We start from the raw sequence: 24,262 nt of genomic DNA, 5'->3' as shown, positions 1-24,262 counted from the left end.
TGTAATTTGATTTATAAAGATTTAAAAAACATATACACTTCATATTTCACTGGAACCCAAGCAATGTAGTAATGAAGTGGAACTTGGTCCATCTAAAAGAAACAACAGTTTTAGAAATAATACTAGGAAACTTACAAAGTCTCAACATCCTTTGTCTCATTTCTTGCGCTTCCCTTTCCTTTTCCTGTAACATTTTGTATTTTGCTGAAAGACGATTTTCCAATTCTCTGTGTTCTTTAGCAAGGGTAAACTGTTTTAAAGATGATCCCCGAATTTCCTGCAACAGAACAACAATAAAAGAGTCATATTCTATATGACAGCTCACAATACCCTCGTTATGCTAATTGAGGAAATCCACCCCTATACCAGTAGTCACCATCGCTATTTCACAAATATATGGCATCAATTTGCAAACCTAACTCTCTGAACTACAACTCAAAAATCCCCTGTTCAGAATCATGTCATATTACTGGGACCTAAAAATGTAGTAATGGATTAGGATCCCATAAAACAATGACAGTTCCACGAGTTCCAGAAGTACTAGGATACTAGTACAGTTTCAATGTCCTTTGTTTTAGTTCTAGTGCTTCCCTCTCCTTTACAAACTGAGTCAGCAACGGTCAAACCAATAGTTCTGAAGGCAGTAGTCCAGACCTGTAGCTTAGATCCTTTCCAACGGAACAAATATGACAAAAATATGTATGTTATGCGGAAGTAGTGTCCGCGTGTGAGCTAGTGGCACGTGTCATGGGTTCCCCATCCCTGACTTAGGCCATCTAGCTTAATAGGTTAGAACGTCGGATGCAAAACTAGAAAGTTGTGGGTTTGTATACCATTACTGTCCAGTAGGTCATTTTTGTTCTGTACTTTACATCTCTTTGATATGTACTTTATGTACTGAACATGACCTAATATACTGAAAGTTTATTTTGAATAAAATGCAATCATGAAAATGAAATATTCAATATGGTGTTGGTCTGCCTTTTGCTTTATCTCAGCTCTGACTCTGTTCGGGTAACTTTCCACCAGTTGTCAGAATGTATCCATGGGAATGGCATCCCATTCTTCCTGAAGAGCTGTAGTCAGAAAAGTGTTGAGGTTGGAAGATGGGGTCTAGAAAAATGTCGCCTTTCTAACTCATCGTAAGATGTTCAACTGGGTTTAAGTCGGGACGCTGGATGAGCCCGTCCAGTTGTAGAATTATATCCTTAACTCTTTCTAGCGGGTTGCGTAGTAAAGCGTACTCGAATTTCAAACCAACTTCCTCTGCCATCTGTCTGCTAAACGCTTCCTAGATACAACTGGCATGCACGGAATCCTAATAAAGTGCTCTTTTATACGTTTCTTAGATAGAACAGACAGCTGACTGAATGTAAACACCAAAGAGGATAGAACACACAGCAGCAACATGGCTGCTCATAACCAGTTGAGTGCGAAGGATCTTTGTTACAAATTATCAATATGTTGACAAATGCAATGGTAGTGAGTTTGAAGTTGTAGGTATGATAATAAAAATGGTATGGGAAGCAGTTGGGACAGGATATGAATCTGAGGGAAATCGAAATACAGCACAGGACAGGAAATGTTCATTCAGGTACCATCTTCTTTTAAAATATTAGGTGTTTCTGCATTCTCTGCATTACCAAAGAAATAAGAGCCCCATCAGGTCCAGCAATTCAGACTGACTTCAAGAACAAGCAATTAAACATTATGCACCATATTGGAAGCTTCTTTATGTATCATTCTGAATGGCGGGGGAGGGGGGTTCCTACATGTAGTTAGGTCGTCTCAATGTATCATTTTAGAATAACTATAGCGTATTTTCGATTGTTACAAAATTTGAAAGTGATATCTGAAATGGTTTTTACAGCGAAAAATTATTTAGTGAAGGTACTCCACAACTATACCTCACGAGCAAATTATTACTCTAGGTTTTGCCAGACAATGAGTCAAAGATAGTCCATGGGAAAGGATTAAACCACTGCTTTACACAGCCTGCTTAATGACTGAGCAATGTCATACTGGTATAAACAATGACCATCACCGAATTGATTTCCCATGGTAGGAAACATGAAAGCATTAAAAATGTGTTGATATCCTTCTGCGTTTAAAGTACCATGCAGTCCTACAAGAAGGCCAGGTCCATGCCACGTTAAACATCCCTGCACCATAATACCACCTCCTCCAGACTCCATTGTTAGAACTAAATATTCACATAGGTAGCACTCCCTGGACTTCCCCATTTCCAAATCCTCCAACAGATTTCCAGAAGTTATAGCTCAATTTATCCCTCCAAATTACCTGTTTCCATTGTTCCAATGCCCAGTAGTATCACCCTCTGCAGTGCATCAGGTTGCACTTTTTATTTTGAGAGGAAAATATTTTGTTTACTGGTTGCTGCTCGAGCATGAAACCCTGTTCTTTTTTTAATTTGGCTGTGCTTTGCGTAGCACTCTGAAATTCCCTAGTGATTCTTTCTGCAGTTCGCACACCACCCTCTTTAATGTTTGTTCATCCCTGGGCGTCAGTGTACGTGGCCGACCAGATCGTGGTTGTATCTTCAAGTTTCCACTCTGCAATTACATCAGTGACAGATCATTTGTGTACTTTCATAATGTTGGAAATGCCCCTTAAAGATTTCTTGCTAAAGTGGCAACCATGTTGAAAATCACTAAGCTCACATAACCTACTCACAGGGGTAGAAGAAAATAGAAATAATTCAGTAGCCAGCCCCTTTTTATCAGGAGCCAGCACATTTTTTGCAAATATACATTATGAACACCACAGATTAGACTAGGATCAAGCTACGTATTATTTTTGAAATGTGGCCTTAAGTCGTATAGTCTCAGTTCATATAAGAATGGAAATTTATATTTTAAAGAGATACTAACCCAAATAATCACCAGTCACCTTCAAGGTCAGCGTTTTTTAAAATTACACTACATGTGCCTGTTTGATTTCCCATCAGTAACATTCAGCTTGCTTAACAATGTAAACCAACCTTCAAAATCAGTGTAGGGTCTCTTTTTTTGCAGTATGATAAGATGCCATATGCTGTAACATATTAGCATTCATTTTCTTGACGCACCTCACTAAAAGTGCACATTCGGGATTTTTCATGAAACTTTCAGCCTCCTGCCGGCCCCGTGGTGTAGTGGTAGCGTGCCTGGCTCTTACTCGGAGGCCCCAGGTTCGATTCCCGGCCAGGTTACGGATTTTGACCTGGATCTGAAGGCTGGTTCGAGGTCCACTCTCTCTACATGATTACAATTGAGGAGCTATCTGACGGTGAGATGGCGGCCCCGGTCAAGAAAGCCAAGGATAACGGCCGAGAGGATTCGTCGTGCTCACCGCACGACACCTCATAATCTGCAGGCCTCCGGGCTGAGCAGCGGTCGCTTGGTAGGCCAAGGCCCTTTGGGACTGTTACGCCATTTTTTCAGCCTCCTGACACTTCGAGTGAGGATAGGATTTTATAGGATAGTATGTTTTAAATATTTCCAGTTTAAATGGTCCTGAAAATCCGGATACACCTTTAGAATGTTTGTCGGCAATACTTCGAAAGTTACTGCATAATTTACACTTCGCAATTCCTTCTTCATAGCACAGCCACGGTAGTCATTCAAGCTACGATTCTCTGCATTGTGTATCATTTATCATACTTCTCTGAATCGGTAACATTCAGCTTGCTTAACAATGTAACCAAACTTTCAAAATCAGTGTAGGGTCTGTTATTTTTTGCAATATGATAAGATGCCATGAACAATGCATTCATATGCTGTGACATATTAGCATTCATTTTCTTTACGCACTTTGCTGAAAGTGCTGAAATTTCTGTTTGCCTGAAAATTGAAATTTCGACGTATTTTTGATGTTTGACCTATCATTGTCTTGAACACCATAAATTTCACGCTGGTCATTGTCGTCCTGAACTCTACAGTCGGCACTTCCATCAAGTGTTTTCTCACATTCACTCCCATCTGTATCACTTTGTGTTACGTTTACGGGCCCTACTTACGAAGAAATCTGAAAGAGTACACTGTTTGTTACTCACATCAGTCAATTTGTGCGGTTTTGTTCGTTTCAGTTTGCCGATTTTCTCCAGTATAGCACAGAAACGAGTTCGCGGGGTTCGATGTCTGATGCTACGTTGCTAATTTTCCATACACGCACAGGAATAAAAACAATCGAATTTATAAAGTGCACAAACTGTTCAATACCAAAATGCTGTAATTAAATTAAAAGTATAAATATTGTTCGGTGAAAATACAAGAATTGATAAACACGTCATTCCGTATGTTCTAAATGCAAAGAATGAATTCCACGGGAATTTACAGTAACTTATCAGCACTGCTTTGGCGGCAATATTGAGGAACGGCTAGTCACGGGAAGGATGGCGGTAAATTAGTGTTTGTGGAATTATTTAACGTAGTAGTTTTCTGAATTTCTCCACAACTCTGGTCTGATCTTTGTACTCGGCTACCGATAGCTGATCATCTGTAATAGAACTCGATGTGTTACGATATGTCCACATGAAAGGATACTTGTTTGACGGGTTACGATATCTCCCATGACTGCTAGGCAGCTCCCGCGCATAACTGAAACGTCCAGTTCCAAGGTACGAAGAGCAATTACAGAATTCAAGACTCTGCCAAAAGCACAGAAAATGTTTATTGCACATGTTAGAATATATGAGCTACAGAAAAAACGTGAAACACCACACGACTTCTTACTTTGTAAAGTAATGGGAAAGTACCTGTAAGGGAACTCCGGATTTCAAAAAATAAATTTTCCAAAAGGAATTTTTGAAAATTCAGGCGCCAGGTAAAAATTTTCAGGCGCCATGGCGACTGGGCGCCCGGTATTTTTCGACCCCTGCCTACTCATGTTACTGTTCCATAGTCGCACTGAGCAATACAAACATTACTGCGACCTTTTAAACCAGTACAATGCATCATTATTTGTTGTTGTGTCTGTATACTTCTGATCAGATAGTGTACACTCATCACTGCATGAGTACAGTGAAGAGTACATACTGCTACAGGTAAATTATACATTTCCTGCCACTCTCATTTTGTAACATCAAACTTTTTATCAGTCGGAGGAAATTTAATCCACACTGCAGCTGTAGCACTTCGGACCATTATAGTAACAAGAAACAGATGTGGTGCAGTATCATCTGGCAAAAGGTTGAACACGTGCTTGCAACAAGAACTCTTAACACATGCAGTACCGTGTTGACATAGTTATCTTTCCCACAACAGAAGATACTGTGCTGTCCTGTATTCAACGTCGAAATGTAAATGTGGAGTTTCAATGAAGTGATTAAAACACAGCGGAATGGAACAGTATGCACACTTAACGAGGGCAACATGTAGACATACTACATTATTTACAATGTTCCCGCATTGCAATAGTACAAACTCAAATGCCACGGGGATCACATTATCAAATGAAGCAACAGGAACATCCACATCATAACCTGCTCTTTGCCATGCGTATGTTAACATAGGTCTGTATCTCGGTGCAAATAGTTGGTTGTAGATGACGGAGTGAAGACGGATGATGAAGTATCGATCATGTAACGTGGCCTGCGTGGTTTCTATTTGCAAACGTACAAAATCAACAAGACGTCTGACATAAAGCTTGTCTTGCCTAAAAATATATACATCCAGAGGTTGACAGTATTTGGTTGTCTTTGGAAAACATTCTTCAATGACACTGTAGTCTTTGTGTCCTGACCAGGAATCACAAAGTAATAGACCTCTCTCACCAACATGTTCCATGAGGGCCGAATTAAAGAAGCTCTTCAAATGTGCTTTCGTCATTTTTCCACTTTTACTTGCTTCAACATGGATGTTGCGTGGACACATTGCAGTCAGTTTCTTTGCAACCAAACGTTCCATCCTATTCCTGCAGACAAATGTAAAGCTTGTTCGCTAATTTGCCATTCATGGACACAGCCACATCAATTGTGTAACTATGTGTAGAACTATGCACAGCCTGTACCAGACCAACTGTTGATTTTTTCCCCTCTGTTTGAAAGTGTTGCAGAAGGCGTTAGTTCATTAAAAACAATTGGCCCTGATCACTATTCCATACGCATTCCTTCATTATATTCCCGTCTTGAATAAACATGTTCACATCTGCCACAAATGTTTCTGCTGTTTGTATAAAAACATGCTCTTCTTCAATCTCTTTGCGAGCCATGAACATAGTGATATGTCTAGACGAAATATTATATTCATCTTTGAAGGCCCTGACAAAATGCAATGAAGCTTTAAAATTGTCCAGAGAAACTGCTCTAGAGGCCTCCAGAACCCATGCTTTAATGTGCCAGTAGTGGACCACTGATCCATTATCTCTAGCTCTGTCAAATTGTGCTTTTACAGACTCTTTTAAAGCCTTCAATTTTAATGTTCTGTTTCCCTCGAACAGACCTGGGTCTTGCCTTTTGCGCGTCATATAATCTAATATTACCTTGCAGTTTGATTTCGACTTAATGCAGCTATAACACTTCATTAGTTTCTGATAAGAATTGTAACCGTGATAATAATAACCCTCATGAATGTTGTCCAATGTTCGGTCATTAATACTCCGTATCACACTTGTTCGTACACGTTTTGGGGGTGAAGGAGCGAAATTACTGTCACGTGTAGTTCCTTCCATTGCTGGATTATCGGTACGGTTCGAACCCTCATACTCATGTGCTGTTTCTTATATGCCGTCCGCCTCAGTCACCATTACTCTCCAATGTGTCGGTATGTAGTTCTGTTACAGATCCATTGTATTTCTGCATTATGATATCATATTAACATGCATACAAATGGCATCCTCACTCCACTTACATCTTCACTATCCAGTGTGTAGCGTCAGCGTACCTTTTTGCGCAGAAACTTCACAACATTCACAGGGTTGATTGGCTTCCACCTACTCATGTCGGACGTTTGTGTGTGCACTATACTACGACACATTGCAAATGACTAACAGACATTGCGTGTACACCTCCAATGCAGCGCTGCCTGTGCGCTGACTGTCGGATGGCGCCGGCAACTGAACACATTTTTACAGATGAATGGCCTTGATAGCTATTGACATAGGTACAACTAAATACTTTAAGCCCACTTTTTGTCAGTTTTAGCTGTTCAAGCCAGGGTGCTTCCCTCGTTAGTAGCAACTCCTCATTTCCAGTTTCTTTGTCTAAATTAATTCAATTTCGAAAAACAATACAAAATTTAAACGTTCTTAAAAATCGCATGTTAGATACTATATCTCCTGGGAAAAGTTTTCCGTGAGACACCACTCTGTTAATAAAGCTTTATTTGAAAATTCATGCTTTAACCCAGGTCCTGAACTTACTTCTTTCCGTCTTAGAGACACCAGCCTGATAAACTTTCATTACAGTTGCCAATGAAGTAGTACATTTCCAAGTCATGAGAAGATCAAGCATTAATTCTTCAAGATATTCTGCATTAGGCATTCAAGACAGATGGCCACAAAACATAAGACAGTGCTTCCTCATAACAAGCGAGAACTTTCTAAATTTAGAGTACAGCTCTGCATTGGATCTCAGGTAATATTTGCCCTCAGAATATTGACGTGGGCCACGGATTTTTTCAAAGGAATTTCCTCTTTCATTTGGATCCTCTCTATCTGACCATGGTGAGTGAGAGCCAAGCATTTAGCAGCATATAAGGCTTCAGGACACATTAATATGGTATAGTGGAGCTACTTGGGCTGCCATGAGATCAATCTGCACTGACAAATGGGTTTGCAGAGGTGAAAAGCTGTTCCCATGCTTTTAGGCGATTTTCAAAGCTTTCTCTGAGGTATTAAAGGAAATGATCTCTCCAAGATATTTAAAAGAATGCAAAATTTGTTTTTTCTGTATTTGGTATTGAACCATTCTGTTTATTACTTAATAGGAGATATCTAACGCAATTGTAATATTGCGCAACATGACGCCAAGTATAAGGGCGCGATGTAGTATAAAATGCGGGAGCTTGGAGGTGGTTCCCTAAGAAGGGTGTGACCACGCATGAGTGGAACAGAAGATATGTTGGAGAAGGAAAGAGAGATAAGAATTTTGTTTTGAGAAGTACCATGCCACCTTAACAACATTTAAAGCGGGAATAGTCAGGTTCACCATGTCACGGGAATCGAGTGATATCTCCTCTACCTGAGGGTTTTCCAGGATAATAAAATGATGAAAATTATCTCCAGAATTTTATGAACCTAATGATTTGTCTAACACCATTAACAAGTGACGAAATTGATAACTTCGCATTAATCCAACCCCCGTGGGAAGTTGTTTAGTGGCTGCACACCAAAAACAAGAGTTTCAATGCGGTCGTGAAAATTCAATATTCATTAAAAACAAGAGTGTCTGGAGGGAGTTCACCCGGAGTGGCTTCGCTTTTTGCTCCCTATAAGAGATGAGATATTGGCAGGGAGGCATCTCATTCGACGGTAAGATCGCTGCCGGTGCGTGTCGTAGGTCTGTCTCTGTTACTGCGCCATAAACCATTGTCTAAAACAAAAACTAAGATTACTTATGGAGTGTTCATGTTAATTTCATTTGAACTGTAGATATGCGAATAATAGTTTCCTAGTGAGATTAGATTTGATTCGCCATAGTGTGGTCATGAACATGTAATAATTTGATTTGAAACTTTGCCCAAGGCATAGACTTCATCACAGATGTGGTACAGGTCAGCTCATAGTAGGATTTAGATTGTCAGTGGACTATAATCTGTGAAATGAAATTTTTTCTGTGTTTCCAAAGAACGCACGTGTGTAGTTGAGTTAGAATAATCAATTTAACTCAATGAATAGTCTATGAATTCATGTATAAATAAGCCTAGACACACCCCATTGCGTGTTTCATTTTTAACACTACCCTAAATGATGTCTTAAATTCAGTACGTTTCAAACTTGCCTAGTGTACGCAGGAAACAGCGTCTGTTTATTGACTGTGCTGTGCGGGTTATTAACTAAACATCTCATTCCGGTAAGTGTTGTAACGAGTTCGAGGCAGAGTGCGAGAAATCTTCAAGCACGTCTTCGGGAAGACACCTTCAGAATGGAGCCACCTACGCTGATTGGAACAAAAGGATCGACCCAGGATGACATTGTCACCATGCTTGGCTAAAATGACATAGCCGAGTACTGAAGGAGGGAAGAGAAGGTCACTGAATATTAGATAAGTGAACCAAACTTGTAAGCATGTGGTAGGATTAGAGACAGTTACACAGACAGTTAGCAATTAATTATGTAAATAGTAGTCAGGTAAGCCCTTTGGCAATTAGAGCAAGACGTAGTCATGACGTAGGAGTCTATCAGGCCATGTGGTTAAGATGATTTGAAGTCACTTATGTTTTTAATGTACATAACTTATTATTGGGGAATTTGCACCGTGTGTTATAGTATTTTATGGGTGATCCCAGGAGCTAGGAGTAATTTAAGGTTGTTTATCTTAGCGTTAGGTCAGCATTTCTCTATGTTCCGTGACTTATATTTTGCTGTAGGTAAGAGTCATCCAAGGAAAACTTGTCACACACTGATATCAGATAGGATAGTATGATTAATGTATCATTGCTGTTGCATGATGCATGTGCACGATTTATCTGCATGTTTCACTATGAGTAAAATCTGTTGGGTGTATAGAAACCACGTTGTGGGCCACGTCATCAAAATTTGTGACCTAGTCTCGCACTGCATAAGTTATAACTTGAACCAAGGGCTAGAGAGTGTGAAGTTGTGCCATGTGTGAAAGTGCTGTGTTGTTATAAAATAAAAATTTAGTACGGGATAGTACTAAGGGATAGTACTAGTACTGGTAATCAAACCTGATCTTTAGAAAGGGAGTTGGTTCCCTACTTATTGTAAAAATTGTGTACCGGCTCATATGTTTGTTGAGAGAAGATGAAAATGAAAGCCCTTAAGTGATGTCGAGTTCAGAAATGCAGTGGGGACTAAGTCAAGGTTAACGTTGTTCACGATTTTTTGTGCGGCGGGGGAACCTTCACAGTCCAGACAGACAGGGCATTGGCACAGATACTGCACCCCAGGAAGTGTCTGCCATTTTTAAAAGCCGCAGGCTGTAATGCATTCTTTCTTTCAAGCCGAGAGTTATTTGTGACGTTTTTTCTTTCTTCTTTTTCTACTTGCTTGTTCATATTGGTGTGTATTTGAATATCTTTGTATACTAGTAGATTTGATCTTGATTATTAGATGGTCTGGTAATTATGAAGTTTACCCAGAGGATAAGAGTTCACATTCCTATGATTTTTTATGTGAAATCGGGCCACAAGTAGCTTCAGTGTTCGGTTTTATTTCAGTTGTCTTTTATAGCATTCGGTGTTTCTGTTTATATGTAAATATCTCCCAAATGTAAGGGAATCTTAATAGTAAATTTATTTCTGCAAAACGTCCCTAATCCTAGCACTATGTTCTTATTTTTGAAGGTCCAATGGTGATGTTCACCGAAGGACTTTCTAATTGGTTCATTCATCCATCCGCCAGCACGCCGACATTGTTTTATTTTTATCCTTGTAAATTACAATTGTAAGCCGTTTATGGCATTTTATCTTTGCACCACGTGTGTGGCATATTGTAAACAAGTATTTTTACAACAAAAATATATGAACTGACTATGCTTTGTCAATTAAATAGCTAAATAATTACATTCCTCATTTACAAAATTAGATTATTAGAGTAGTATTCCTGTCCAATTATACTCTCGTCACAAGAACCTGAAATGCCCATTCGCTGGTTGCAGCTATGCAGGTGTCATTTATTTTATGGACAGGTAAGCAGATAAGTTATGTAACCCACTATTGTTTCATGTGTTTGATCCATTTACTTCACCCTGAATGGTATAGTATGAAGAAATGCAGTGGTATTATGACTGTCAGACATCATCATTTCAGTTTTGTTTTTACAAAATGCCTCTTGAGTGTTGCCTAGGCCATCTACGACAGCTGGTTGTGTAGCTGTTGAGGGTCAAACCAGCCATCGGGCTGAATATCCAACATACAGTTCATCCAATATGTTAAGAAGGAAGCCATACTTTCCAATATCGACTCAGTTAAATGTAACTTGAAAGCTTTTCAGTCTGTTGAACACACAAGTTCAATATAAATATTACACTATAACATACTTGTAAAAAAATACATTATTAAACAAGAATATTTGTTTAATAGTATGTATTTTTATTCCTTGTGTTTTTTTACAGGTATGTTATAGTCATCATCATATGCAGTTTCCAGCTGTTAGCCAGGTCAGCTTGAAGCATAAGCCTCTCCATCTCTTTTTTTCCCACTACTTCTCCCTTGTCACTCTTGCCCAGTCCTCTCCTGTACACACTCTTCCACTCCTTTTATCCACCTGTCTCTTGGTCTTCCTCTTGGTCGTTTTCCTGTTATCTCCATTTCATGCATCCTCCTCCATAAACATTCTCTTCATGTGCCCATACCATCGAAGTCCAGATGCCTCTATCCTGTTCTGTAGTAGCTCTTCTTATACTATATCCCGAACCTTCTCGTTTCTCATTTTGTCCATTCTTGTCAGAATGCTTCTCAGAAATTTCATTTCACTTGTCTGTATCCTTGATCGGCTCTTTGGCTCATTACCCAAGTTTCTGCTGCATACGTCAGAACAGGTACATAGTACGTCCTGTATATCACTCTTTTGCTTCTCTGAGGGACATCCTTGCTCCAAACCAGGCTTCTGACACTATTCAGGAATGCTCCTGCTTGTCTTCCAAGCTCCATTATTTCCTGATAATTTCTTCCACTTTCTTCTATGATACTTCCCAGGTACTTCCTAAGTTGTTCCCTTCCAAGCATTATCCCTCTCATAGGTCTCTCCTTCTTTCTAGTTGTGATCACTATCTCGCTCTTTTTGGCATTAAATTTCATTCCATATTGCTTCATCTCTTCTTCCCATGCATCTAACTGTTCCTGGATATATTATAGTGTAATATTTAAATTTAACTTGTGCGTTTGACAAACTAAAAAATTTTTAAGTTATATTTAATCCAATATGCATTTTTCTTCTACCTGTACCAAGTCAGACAAGGAAAGTATCTTTCATTAAGGTTCATAAGATACATAACATTCTTGTCTACATGCATAATTGAAGAACTGTAGATCTATATACAGGTAACTAGGCTGTCCTCTGGATGAAATCCAAAAAGATTCTAACTCGGAACAGTACGTCCCATATGGTATTTTGAACCATGAGAAACCGAGCAACTTGGCTGCGCAGTTTGAGTCGTCATATCCTTGTGAACCTGATTTCAGAAGATGGTGGTTTCGAACCCATTGCTGACAGCTCTGAAGAGGGTTTAACAAGGTTTCCCCATTTTCAATCCAAGCAAATGCTGCAACTGTTCCTTAATTAAGGTGATGATCGTTTCCTTTTTATCCTCTTTTTTTTTTTTTTTGCTAGTGGCTTTACGTTGCAGCGACATACATAGGTCTTATGGCGATGATGAGATAGGAAAGGCCTAGGAGTTGGAAGGAAGTGGGCGTGGCCTTACTTAAGGTACAGCCCCAACATTTGCCTGGTGTGAAACCTATCCATTCCCAGCACTCTCCTATCCCACTGGCACAATAAGACCTGTCTTCAATTGGTGCAATGTAAAGCAAAAAAAAATTCTGAAATATTATATACCAGTACCTACATCTCATATTATGACCCCAATACTTTCAAAATATTATTCATTAAACAAGCATTCCCCGGAGTTCCTAACATGCACTCTAGGGATAGTATTCAGGAAATTAAACTGGAACAGAAAAGAATGGGAGATCAACATTAATGGAAGAAAGTTGTCCAATCTCAGACTCGTGGATGATATTCTTATTTGATAAATCTGCAAACCAACAAATGATAGCCGAGTTGTCCGAAAGAAGTAAGGAAGTTGGTTTACAATTGAACTCTTCAAAGACCAGAGTTATATCACTTAGTTTACAAAAGGAGTATACATATTACCTCACACCCCACCTATTCAATACAATTAATACCACGTTACGTGGTTAAATAAACAAAGAAATTCTAAATTTTAAGGGGACATGATTTGCCCTTCTTTTATCGGGCATCATAAGCCTTATTTTATCTTAAAATGGAAAGAAATGTGATTGTAGCGGGAGATCTGAATTTGCCAGATGTCAATTGGGAAGGAAATGCGAACGACAGGAAGCATGACCAACAAATGACAAACAAGTTAATATGGGAAGGACAGCTGATTCGGAAAGTGATGGAACCAACCAGAGGGAAAAATATCCTGGATGTCGTGCTGATAAAACCAGATAAGCTCTATAGGGAAACTGAAGTAATAGATGGTATTAGTGATCATGAAGCTGTTTTTGTGGTAGTTAAAAATAAATGTGATAGAAAGGAAGGTCTTAAAAGTAGGACTGTTAGGCAGTACCATATGGCTGATAAAGCAGGGATGAGGCAGTTTCTAAAAAGTAATTATGATCGGTGGAAAACGGTAAATAAAAATGTAAACAGACTCTGGGATGGGTTTAAAGAAATTGTTGAGGAATGCGAAAACAGGTTTGTACCATTAAGGGTGGTAAGGAATGGTAAAGACCCACCTTATTATAATAGAGAAATAAAGAGACTAAGAAGGAGGTGCAGACTGGAAAGAGTTAGAAATGGCCGTGGAAGTAAGGAGAAATTGAAGGAACTTACTTGAAAATTGAATCTAGCAAAGAAGGCAGCTAAGGATAACATGATGGCAAGCATAATTGGCAGTCATACGAATTTTAGTGAAAAATGGAAGGGTATGTATAGGTATTTTAAGGCAGAAACAGGTTCCAAGAAGGACATTCCAGGAATAATTAATGAACAAGGGGAGTGTGTTTGTGAGGATCTTCAAAAGGCAGAAGTATTCAGTCAGCAGTATGTAAAGATTGTTGGTTACAAGGAAAATGTCAAGATAGAGGAGGAGACTAAGGCCAAAGAAGTAATAAAATTTGCATATGATAACAATGACATTTACAATAAGATACAAAAGTTGAAAACTAGAAAAGCGGTTGGAATTGATCAGATTTCTGGGGATATACTAAAGACAATGGGTTGGGATATAGTACCATATCTGAAGTACTTATTTGATTATTGTTTGGTCGGAGGAGCTATACCAGATGAATGGAGAGTTGCTATTGTAGCCCCTGTGTATAAAGGAAGGGGTGATAGACATAAAGCTGAAAATTACAGGCCAGTAAGTTTGACAAGCATTGTATGTAAGCTTTGGGAAGGCATTCTTTCTAATTATATTAGACATGTTTGCGAAATTAATAACTGGTTCCATAGAAGGCAATTCGGTTTTAGGAAAGGTTATTCCACTGAAGCTCAACTTGCAGGATTCCAGCAAGATACAGCAGATATCTTGGATTCTGGAGGTCAAATGGACTGTATCGCGATTGACATGTCTAAAGCATTTGATAGGGTGGATCATGGGAGACTACTGGCAAAAATGAGTGCAATTGGACTAGACAAAAGAGTGACTGAATGGCTTGCTATATTTCTAGAAAATAGATCTCAGAGAGTTAGAGTAGGTGAAGCTTTGTCTGACCCTGTAATAGTTGAGAGGGGAGTTCCTCAGGGCAGTGTTATCGGACCTTTATGTTTTCTTATATATATAAATGATATGAGTAAAGGAGTGGAATCGGAGGTAAGGCTTTTTGCGGATGATGTTATTCTCTATAGAGTGATAAATTACAAGATTGTGAGCAACTGCAGCGTGACCTCGAAAATGTTGTGAGATGGACAGCAGGCAATGGTATGATGATTAACGGGGTTAAAAGTCAGGTTGTGAGTTTCTCAAATAGGAAAAGTCCTCTCAGTTTTAATTACTGCATTGATGGGGTGAAAGTTCCTTTTGGGGATCATTGTAAGCATCTAGGTGTTAATATAAGGAAAGATCTTCATTGGGGTAATCACATAAATGGGATGTAAATAAAGGGTACAGATCTCTGCACATGGTTATGAGGGTGTTTAGGGGTTGTAGTAAGGATGTAAAGGAGAGGGCATATAAGTCTCTGGTAAGACCCCAACTAGAGTATGGTTCCAGTGTATGGGACCCTCACCAGGATTACCTGATTCAAGAACTGGAAAAAATCCAAAGAAAAGCAGCTCGATTTGTTCTGGGTGATTTCCGACAAAAGAGTAGCGTTACAAAAATGTTGCAATGTTTGGGTTGGGAAGAATTGAGAGAAAGAAGAAGAGCTGCTCGACTAAGTGGTATGTTAGGCATAGATATCAAGGATAATTAAATAAAAAACCACCTATTCAATACTTTCCACGTTTAATGTGGTTATTATCTACATGATTTTATGTAGACTCATTTGGTCAGGTACATGTTTCACCCATTATTTTGGGCATCTTCAGCCTGTAAACAACCTTTAGGTCAAGGTTTGGAACCTTTTTAACTAATATAAACATACTAATATATACACTATATACAACATATACATTATATACAATATATACAAACATAAGTCAATACAGTAAAGTTTTTTGGTCCTAATCTATTTAATATGGAAAATGTCCAAAACTAAAATGGATCTTCTTTTCGGTGAAGAGGATTGCAAATCGGGGTTTATGTGACCCCTATATCATATTAAGTACTTGACGTATCGTGTCTGGTGACAGGATGTGTCGTCAACAATCAGTGGAGATTTGAACTGATTGTATGAAAATATAAATTTAAATTGAATGTGTTTTAACTTGGCAGTTCTGGTTAACTTAAAATGTTCAAAACTAAAAATAAAATGAAACGGATCTTCTTTTTTCTTGAGGAGGGGTGATATTAAAACTGGAGCTTGTTTGACCCACGATTTTCATTTTCATGTTCTTGACGTAACTAATATTTAAATGTGTTGTCGTGTACAAGTGTACAACAATCAGCTTTTGAATCTCCACTTGTACACGACAACACATTTAAATATTAGTTACGTCAAGAACATGAAAATGAAAATCGTGGGTCAAACAAGCTCCAGTTTTAATATCACCCCTTCTCAAGAAAAAAGAAGATCCGTTTCATTTTATTTTTAGTTTTGAACATTTTAAGTTAACCAGAACTGCCAAGTTAAAACACATTCAATTTAAATTTATATTTTCATACAATCAGTTCAAATCTCCACTGATTGTTGACGACACATCCTGTCACCAGACACGATACGTCAAGTACTTAATATGATATAGGGGTCACATAAACCCCGATTTGCAATCCTCTTCACCGAAAAGAAGATCCATTTTAGTTTTGGACATTTTCCATATTAAATAGATTAGGACCAAAAAACTTTACTGTATTGACTTATGTTTGTATATATTGTATATAATGTATATGTTGTATATAGTGTATATATTAGTATGTTTATATTAGTTAAAAAGGTTCCAAACCTTGACCTAAAGGTTGTTTACAGGCTGAAGATGCCCAAAATAATGGGTGAAACATGTACCTGACCAAATGAGTCTACATAAAATCATGTAGATAATAACCACATTAAACGTGGAAAGTATTGAATAGGTGGTTTTTTATTTAATTATCCTTGATATCTATGCCTAACGTCATCTTCAATACGGAACAATAATGAGAGTTGTTACTTGTAAGTGGTATGTTCCGAGCTGTCAGCGGAGAGTTGGCGTGGAATGACATTAGTAGACGAATAAGTTTGAATGGCGTGTATAAAAGTAGGAAAGATCACAATATGAAGATAAAGTTGGAATTCAAGAGGACAAACTGGGGCAAATATTCATTTATAGGAAGGGGAGTTAGGGATTGGAATAACTTACCAAGGGAGATGTTCAATAAATTTCCAATTTCTTTGAAATCATTTAGGAAAAGGCTAGGAAAGCAACAGATAGGGAATCTGCCACCTGGGCGACTGCCCTAAATGCAGATCAGTATTGATTGATTGATGTCAAAAATTCCAAATGAATTAAAACAAGCATTTTTTAGAAGACATTGACATTTATAATTTATAAAAATTGAACTGTGATTTATTAAGGTTTTTACACTAAGGAATAGTAGTTATAATATATAATGTTGAGACATAACATATACAACACATGTTAAAATCATTGTAAACAAATTTAAAATCTTTGTCCAAAAGAAAATTTGTGTCATATAAAATTCTAAAAACAGCACTTGTCTGACACTGAAGTGGATCCTCTCCGTAAGAAAATTCGAGCATATACTTGCTTGGGGCAGTTGTCAACACAAGTCTTCAACAGACTAGAATGGGTGAAACACTGAGGTTGAATTTTGTTTATTTTTTGCAAACCAGCGCTAAAGAATATTGGCCAGGAGGAAAGGCGAATGTTTTAAATTATCTTATTAAGTTGATTGATCCAAAAATTATCGTAATATAACCAATGCAAAAAGACGCTGATGTGCTGGTTGAAGCTGCTTTTGAGACGAGTACGTCAAGAGTATTTGACAGGTATGTTTGACTGTCACGTGGAAGTGTAGTCCCTCTAGAAGATGTAGAACACTGAGGAAAAGAATGTGGTTATACTGTAATGAAACAAAAACAAAAAAAAGTGTTTGACGTGTATTTTTAAATCGTATGTTAATGCCCAAGAATTACGTATTATGTAAAACGGTACTTACTCATTCGCCGTAACTATGTCTATCTTAATGTATTAGCAGCGTTGGTCTGCCTGGAATTCCTACTCCTCGTGTTGTATCGATGTGATAGAGGAAGAAGGGAATGCTGAAGGGAAGCGGAGGTAGGCGGAGCATTACATGTCGATGTTAATGTGGGAGGGGGACTGTTTGGAGGGGCAAGTGCAGGCTTAGTATTTGGTGAGATAAGGGGAGTTTTTGATTCAAAGGATTTAAATATTCGTATGACTCTCTTCTGATTTGGATTGACTGTTTATAATAACTTAGGCATTAACATATATAAGGGACTCTTGACCTCCGTATCATCATTAAGGTTTCAATCTTTATTACATGTTTTGTCCAGAAAAACATATATGTTCTCTAATTCATTTAGGAGCCTCCGTGGCTCAGGCGGCAGCCTCTCACCGCTGGATACCGTGGTTCAAATCCCGGTCACTCCATGTGGGATTTGTGCTGGACAAAGCGGAGGCGGGACAGGTTTTTCTCCGGGTACTCCGGTTTTCCCTGTCATCTTTAATTCAAGCAACACTCTCCAATATCATTTCATTTCATTAGTCATTCATTAATCATTGCCCCAGAGGAGTGGGACAGGCTTCGGCAGCCGGCACATTTCCTATCCTCGCCGCTAGATGGGGGCTTCATTCATTCCATTCCTGACCCGGTTGAATGACTGGAAACAGGCTGTGGATTTTCATTTCTAATTCATTTAAAAGTTTACCTTTGTTTGTATTCCTGATTGTGAGATCCTTTTCTATTGAAGTAAAACAGTGACCCGTATCCATCACATGCGTGATCATTGCCGAATATTTATTGTGTTTTTCCGCATTGAAGTGTTCCATGTACCTTATAAAGAAGCTTTGTCCAGTCTGTCCAACATATGGAATTCCACACTGGGAACATGTTAACCTGTAGACCCCTGAGCCTGAATATTTATTGTTATTATTATTGATTTTCTTATAATTGAAAAATATATTTTGTGTTATGTTGGTTGTTCTGAAGGCTACGTTCATATTATATTCGTTGAAAGTGTTAGCAATTTGGTGGACAACTGGGCTGCTATATGTGAAAGTGGCATACTCAGTTCTTTTAGGTTTGTCTGGTATAAGATTTGTGGATAACTTGTTTTTAATCTTATGAATTAAGCGGTTTACCATTTCGAACTTAAAACCATTAATTTTGACATGGTTCCTTATGTAATTTAATTCTGTTTTTAAGCTAGTAGGGGATAATGTGATTCTTAATGCTCTATATATCAAACTATAAAAGCTGCCTGTTTCTGAGAACCAGGGTGTAGTGAGGAATTATTTATGGTTACGGACAAATGTGTAGGCTTCCTATGAATCTGAAACTCAAAGGTGTTATTGGTTCGGGTCACCTTTATGTCTAAGAAATTTTAAGGAGCCTTTGTCTTCATCTTCCTTAGTGAAATTTATGTTAGGGTTGATATTATTTAAGCTTTTTAAGACTTTGCTGCTATTGGTGACATTCTTATCAATTATTAAGAAAAGTGTCAACCATAAACAAATCCCTTTGATATTAGTTCTTATTTTTGTGTGTTCAATAGTGTCCATGTAAATATCAGCTAGGATGCCCAAAATTGGGTCACCCATCGCTAAGCCGTTCTGTTTATAAATTTTCTAATGAGAAGTAAAATAGTTGTTGTCTAAAACAAAATTTAATAGTGTCATGAACTCGTCGATCTCCATTTTACTGAGCCCACTATGTTTACAGATATTATAGATGATGTTGACAGTGTCACTAGTCAGAATATTTGAGTACATGTTAATCACGTCAAAGGAGCATATTATGTGAAAGGTTGTAGATTGAACTTATTTAGGAGCTCACAAAAAGGTTGCTTGTTATTAAATGTGTAATGTTTCTTAAGGAAGCCATGAATATACTTTGAAGTTTTATAGGTTGGACTGTTACAGCAGTTAATAGTGGGACGTATTGGGATATCATTCTTATGTACTTTAGGAAGGGCTCTTGCTACAGGGATGTTAGGATTCATGTTTATGAGTCTTTGTTGATCTTGTTCATTAAAAGAAATATAATTTCCTTAATAATGTCTTTAAATTACGCTGTATTTTTACTAACGGGTCCTTATTAACTACCGTGTAACTATTACTATTAAAAAATCTTCCGTTTTTTAAATTATGTTTCTTTATCTAGTAGAACTATTGATCCCCCTTTGTCGGATTTAGTTACAACGACGTTGTTGTTTTCTATCTTGGTTTTCAAGTTTTGTATTAATGTGTGTTGATTAGGATCAAATTTAGTATTCAGAATTTCTGCTAATCTTGGAAGTTTTTTCTTTAATTCTGTTTTTATGTCGTTTTGTATTTCGTATGGTAGTTTGGAAACGTTGGTTTCTATTTTGGCTACTGTGTTTATGATGTCTACCTCTTTATTCTTGTTACGCCAATTATACTTAGGATCCTTGTTCAAGAGCTCTCTCTCTCTCTATCTGTAAACTGTGTATCCGTCAAATTTACTACCGTAGGAGTGTTGGTACGTAAAGGGTTTATCTTCTGTGTATCTGTATTCTGATTATGTTGTGTTTGAGATATTCTTAATTGCATTAGTTTTTTATCTAGTGTTGCCTGTTACTTATCCATCAAATGCATCAATTTGTCGTCTACATGTTGTTGGAAAGATTTCCATTCTAATGCGGCCAGTCATACAAATTTTAGTGAAAAATGGAAGGGTATGTATAGGTATTTTAAGGCAGAAACAGGTTCCAAGAAGGACATTCCAGGAATAATTAATGAAGAAGGGGAGTGTGTATGTGATGATCTTCAAAAGGCAGAAGTATTCAGTCAGCAGTATGTAAAGATTGTTGGTTACAAGGAAAATGTCCAAATAGAGGAAGAGACTAAGGCCAAAGAAGTAATAAAATTTACGTATGATAACAATGACATTTACAATAAGATACAAAAGTTGAAAACTAGAAAAGCGGCTGGAATTGATCAGATTTATGGGGATATACTAAAGACAATGGGTTGGGATATAGTACCATATCTAAAGTATTTATTTGATTATTGTTTGGCCGAAGGAGCTATACCAGATGAATGGAGAGTTGCTATAGTAGCCCCTGTGTATAAAGGAAAGGGTGATAGACATAAAGCTGAAAATTACAGGCCAGTAAGTTTGACATGCATTGTATGTAAGCTTTGGGAAGGCATTCTTTCTGATTATATTAGACATGTTTGTGAAATTAATAACTGGTTCCATAGAAGGCAATTCGGTTTTAGGAAAGGTTATTCCACTGAAGCTCAACCTGTAGGATTCCAGCAAGATATAGCAGATATCTTGGATTCTGGAGGTCAAATGGACTGTATCGCGATTGACATGTCTAAAGCATTTGATAGGGTGGATCATGAGAGACTACTGGCAAAAATGAGTGCAATTGGACTAGACAAAAGAGTGACTGAATGGGTTGCTATATTTCTAGAAAATAGATCTCAGAGAGTTAGAGTAGGTGAAGCTTTGTCTGACCCTGTAATAGTTGAGAGGGGAGTTCCTCAGGGCAGTGTTATCGGACCTTTATGTTTTCTTATATATATAAATGATATGAGTAAAGGAGTGGAATCGGAGGTAAGGCTTTTTGCGGATGATGTTATTCTCTATAGAGTGATAAATAAGTTACAAGATTGTGAGCAACTGCAACGTGACCTCGAAAATATTGTGAGATGGACAGCAGGCAATGGTATGTTGATAAACGGGGCTAAAAGTCAGGTTGTGAGTTTTATAAATAGGAAAAGTCCTCTCAGTTTTAATTACTGCGTTGATGGGGTGAAAGTTCCTTTTGGGGATCATTGTAAGTATCTAGGTGTTAATATAAGGAAAGATCTTCACTGGGGTAATCACATAAATGGGATTGTAAATAAAGAGTACAGATCTCTGCACATGGTTATGAGGGTGTTTAGGGGTTGTAGTAAGGATGTAAAGGAGAGGGCATATAAGTCTCTGGGAAGACCCCAACTAGAGTATGGTTCCAGTGTATGGGACCCTCACCAGGATTATCTGATTCAAGAACTGGAAAAAATCCAAAGAAAAGCAGCTCGATTTGTTCTGGGTGATTTCCGACAAAAGAGTAGCGTTACAAAAATGTTGCAATGTTTGGGTTGGGAAGAATTGAGAGAAAGAAGAAGAGCTGCTCGACTAAGTGGTATGTTGTTTTTTTTTTTTTACAAAAAACAATATAAATATGAGTCTCCACCTTATCAATACAAAATTAATTTACATTAAGCTGGTAAATATAGTCAAGACTAGTTTCGACCCCTAGGGGGTCATCTTCAGTTGAATATGAGTCTCCACCTTATCAATACAAAATTAATTTACATTAAGCTGGTAAATATAGTCAAGACTAGTTTTGTATTGATAAGGTGGAGACTCATATTTATATTGTTTTTTGTAAAGTAATATCTATCAATACAGAAATGAAACTTATAAACAACAGTAAGTGGTATGTTCCGAGCTGTCAGCGGAGAGATGGCGTGGAATGACATTAGTAGACGAATAGGTTTGAATGGCGTCTATAAAAGTAGGAAAGATCACAATATGAAGATAAAGTTGGAATTCAAGAGGACAAACTGGGGCAAATATTCATTTATAGGAAGGGGAGTTAGGGATTGGAATAACTTACCAAGGGAGATGTTCAATAAATTTCCAATTTCTTTGAAATCATTTCGGAAAAGGCTAGGAAAGCAACAGATAGGGAATCTGCCACCTGGGCGACTGCCCTAAATGCAGATCAGTATTGATTGATGATTGATTCTTGGGCTACTATTAAATGTGTTCTTTATAACTGTAAGTTCAATTGGGCTTTCTTTTGGTACATTATTTTAATATCATTCTTTAACCAAATATCATTTACTCTATTTTGAACTCTGTTCATATTAATACTATTTTAAATTCTTTCTTTGTGTTGATTTCAAGAATTTTGGGCTCAATTTCAGTCTCAGGCAATTTTTTAGGAAAGCTATATCCTTGTTTAATTTACATATTTTTGTTTTAAGATTGAGGAATCTATTCAATTGACATGTTGCCTCGTTGGCTACTACATTACAAACCATCACTCTCATTTTTGTTCTGTATTGAAAACAGCGATCTCACTTAGTTTACAAAAGGAGTATATTTATTACCCCACCTATTCAATATTGTAATAAATAAATATACTCCTTTTGTAAACAAGTGAGATTGCTGTGTTCAATACGGAACAAAAATGAGAGTGATGGTTTGTAAGACCAGAGTTATCACAGAGATGAGTTATTTATAAGGTTCAACCTATTCAATACTAATTACGTGTTGTATAGATGTTATTCACAACATTTATTGAACATGGGACCGGTTTCGACATTTAAATGTCATCATCAGCCATAAAACAAATCACAAATAAATGAGCAAGGACACATTAATTAAAACTGGTGTAGTTACACATTGAAATATGTACATTAAAAGTGTTTATACGTCCAGTCACACCATGTGTCACTCGCAGTAGTGGATAGTACTCCAGTAGGTACTACAGATAATATATTTATCTGGGCCAAACTGTTAGCCTTGAGACAGTATTAAGTAGTTTGAGACTCCCCCCTTATCCTTTTCGAACTGGCGTGTGTGCGCTGCCATCTGGAAATTCTGTGTCAATCGGCTTTTGCCAATATACTTTTTTGAGGACAGTAGGCCGTGCGCTGCTGTTCTGGGTACCGCGTCTGTGCCTACTGCGCGTGCGCGAGTGGTGCCAGGCGAGTCTAGTGCGGACGGCCCGCAACTACTTCCGAGTTGAGTTGGCGTTCTGCAGCCGCCATGGATGGACGTGAATGTGTGTGTTCCGCTATGCGGCGGGTGGTTGTGCTAAAACCCCCGTGAAATAATACTTAAGAGGGATAATTCCTTATTGCATTAGTTGCTGGCCTCCTACTGTTTTATTGGACTATGTTTTTGCTACGATAATTCTCCAGGATCCTTGGTGAACAACTTTAGTTCACGGCCTCGTGGTGGCCGCTCTTCAATAACAATGGCCAGGTTTGAGCTTCTCAATTTTTCTGGACTCAAAGGTATGCAACTGTTTTGGATTAGGGTAATTCTGGGAAAGCAAGAAGATTAATGTGTTTCGGCACACTTCAAGATAATAGTAATAATAATAATAATAATTGGGATTAAGACTTCCTCTTCGAAATTTGTGCTGGATATCGTGTGCGTCTGTGAACCATAGGAAACGGTTTCGGCAATTAATCATTTTAGAATGCAGTTCGCACGGTGAAAGAAATTAGTATGTTTATCTTAAAATTAAGTAAAAGTTTTTTTTAGCACTTCGATTGTACCTTAAGGTGTGAACCAAGGCGCTGTTTCCAAGGTAGCGGGGTTAGCTTTCCTTCGGGTTCCTTGCCTTCTGGGATTTAATTTCTCCTTACTTTGTTTTATTGCGTTGTTTCTGGGATTTCTGTGATATTTAATTTTAAAACCGTTTGTTTTCCTTCTTATTTGTAGACTGTGCTTCGCTTTTCGTTACTATGGCAACGCGTGTTTGGGTAATTGTGGGCGGTTTTGTTTTTAATGGGGATTGTTGTTGGTTCGTGTGTTTTCTTGGATGAAATATTTTTGTTGCCTGGTATCGTT

At 37.9% G+C, this 24,262-nt stretch overlaps 1 protein-coding gene across 1 annotated transcript in view; it reads right to left on the bottom strand.

Moving 5' to 3' along the window:
* The window catches only part of LOC136866967 (interaptin), a 258,677-nt gene that overhangs the window by 189,753 nt on the left and 44,662 nt on the right, over window positions 1-24,262 (bottom strand). Inside the window, exon 3 of the mRNA XM_067144057.2 lies at window positions 136-277. Coding sequence (XP_067000158.2) covers window positions 136-277 — 142 coding nt within the window. The remainder of the gene's footprint in view (window positions 1-135; window positions 278-24,262) is intronic.

The sequence above is a fragment of the Anabrus simplex genome, chromosome 3 (genome assembly GCF_040414725.1).
Source record: "Anabrus simplex isolate iqAnaSimp1 chromosome 3, ASM4041472v1, whole genome shotgun sequence".
Lineage (NCBI taxonomy): Eukaryota > Metazoa > Arthropoda > Insecta > Orthoptera > Tettigoniidae > Anabrus > Anabrus simplex.
Note: the sequence above shows the minus strand (reverse complement) of the source record. Positions and strands in the feature narration are given on the sequence as shown.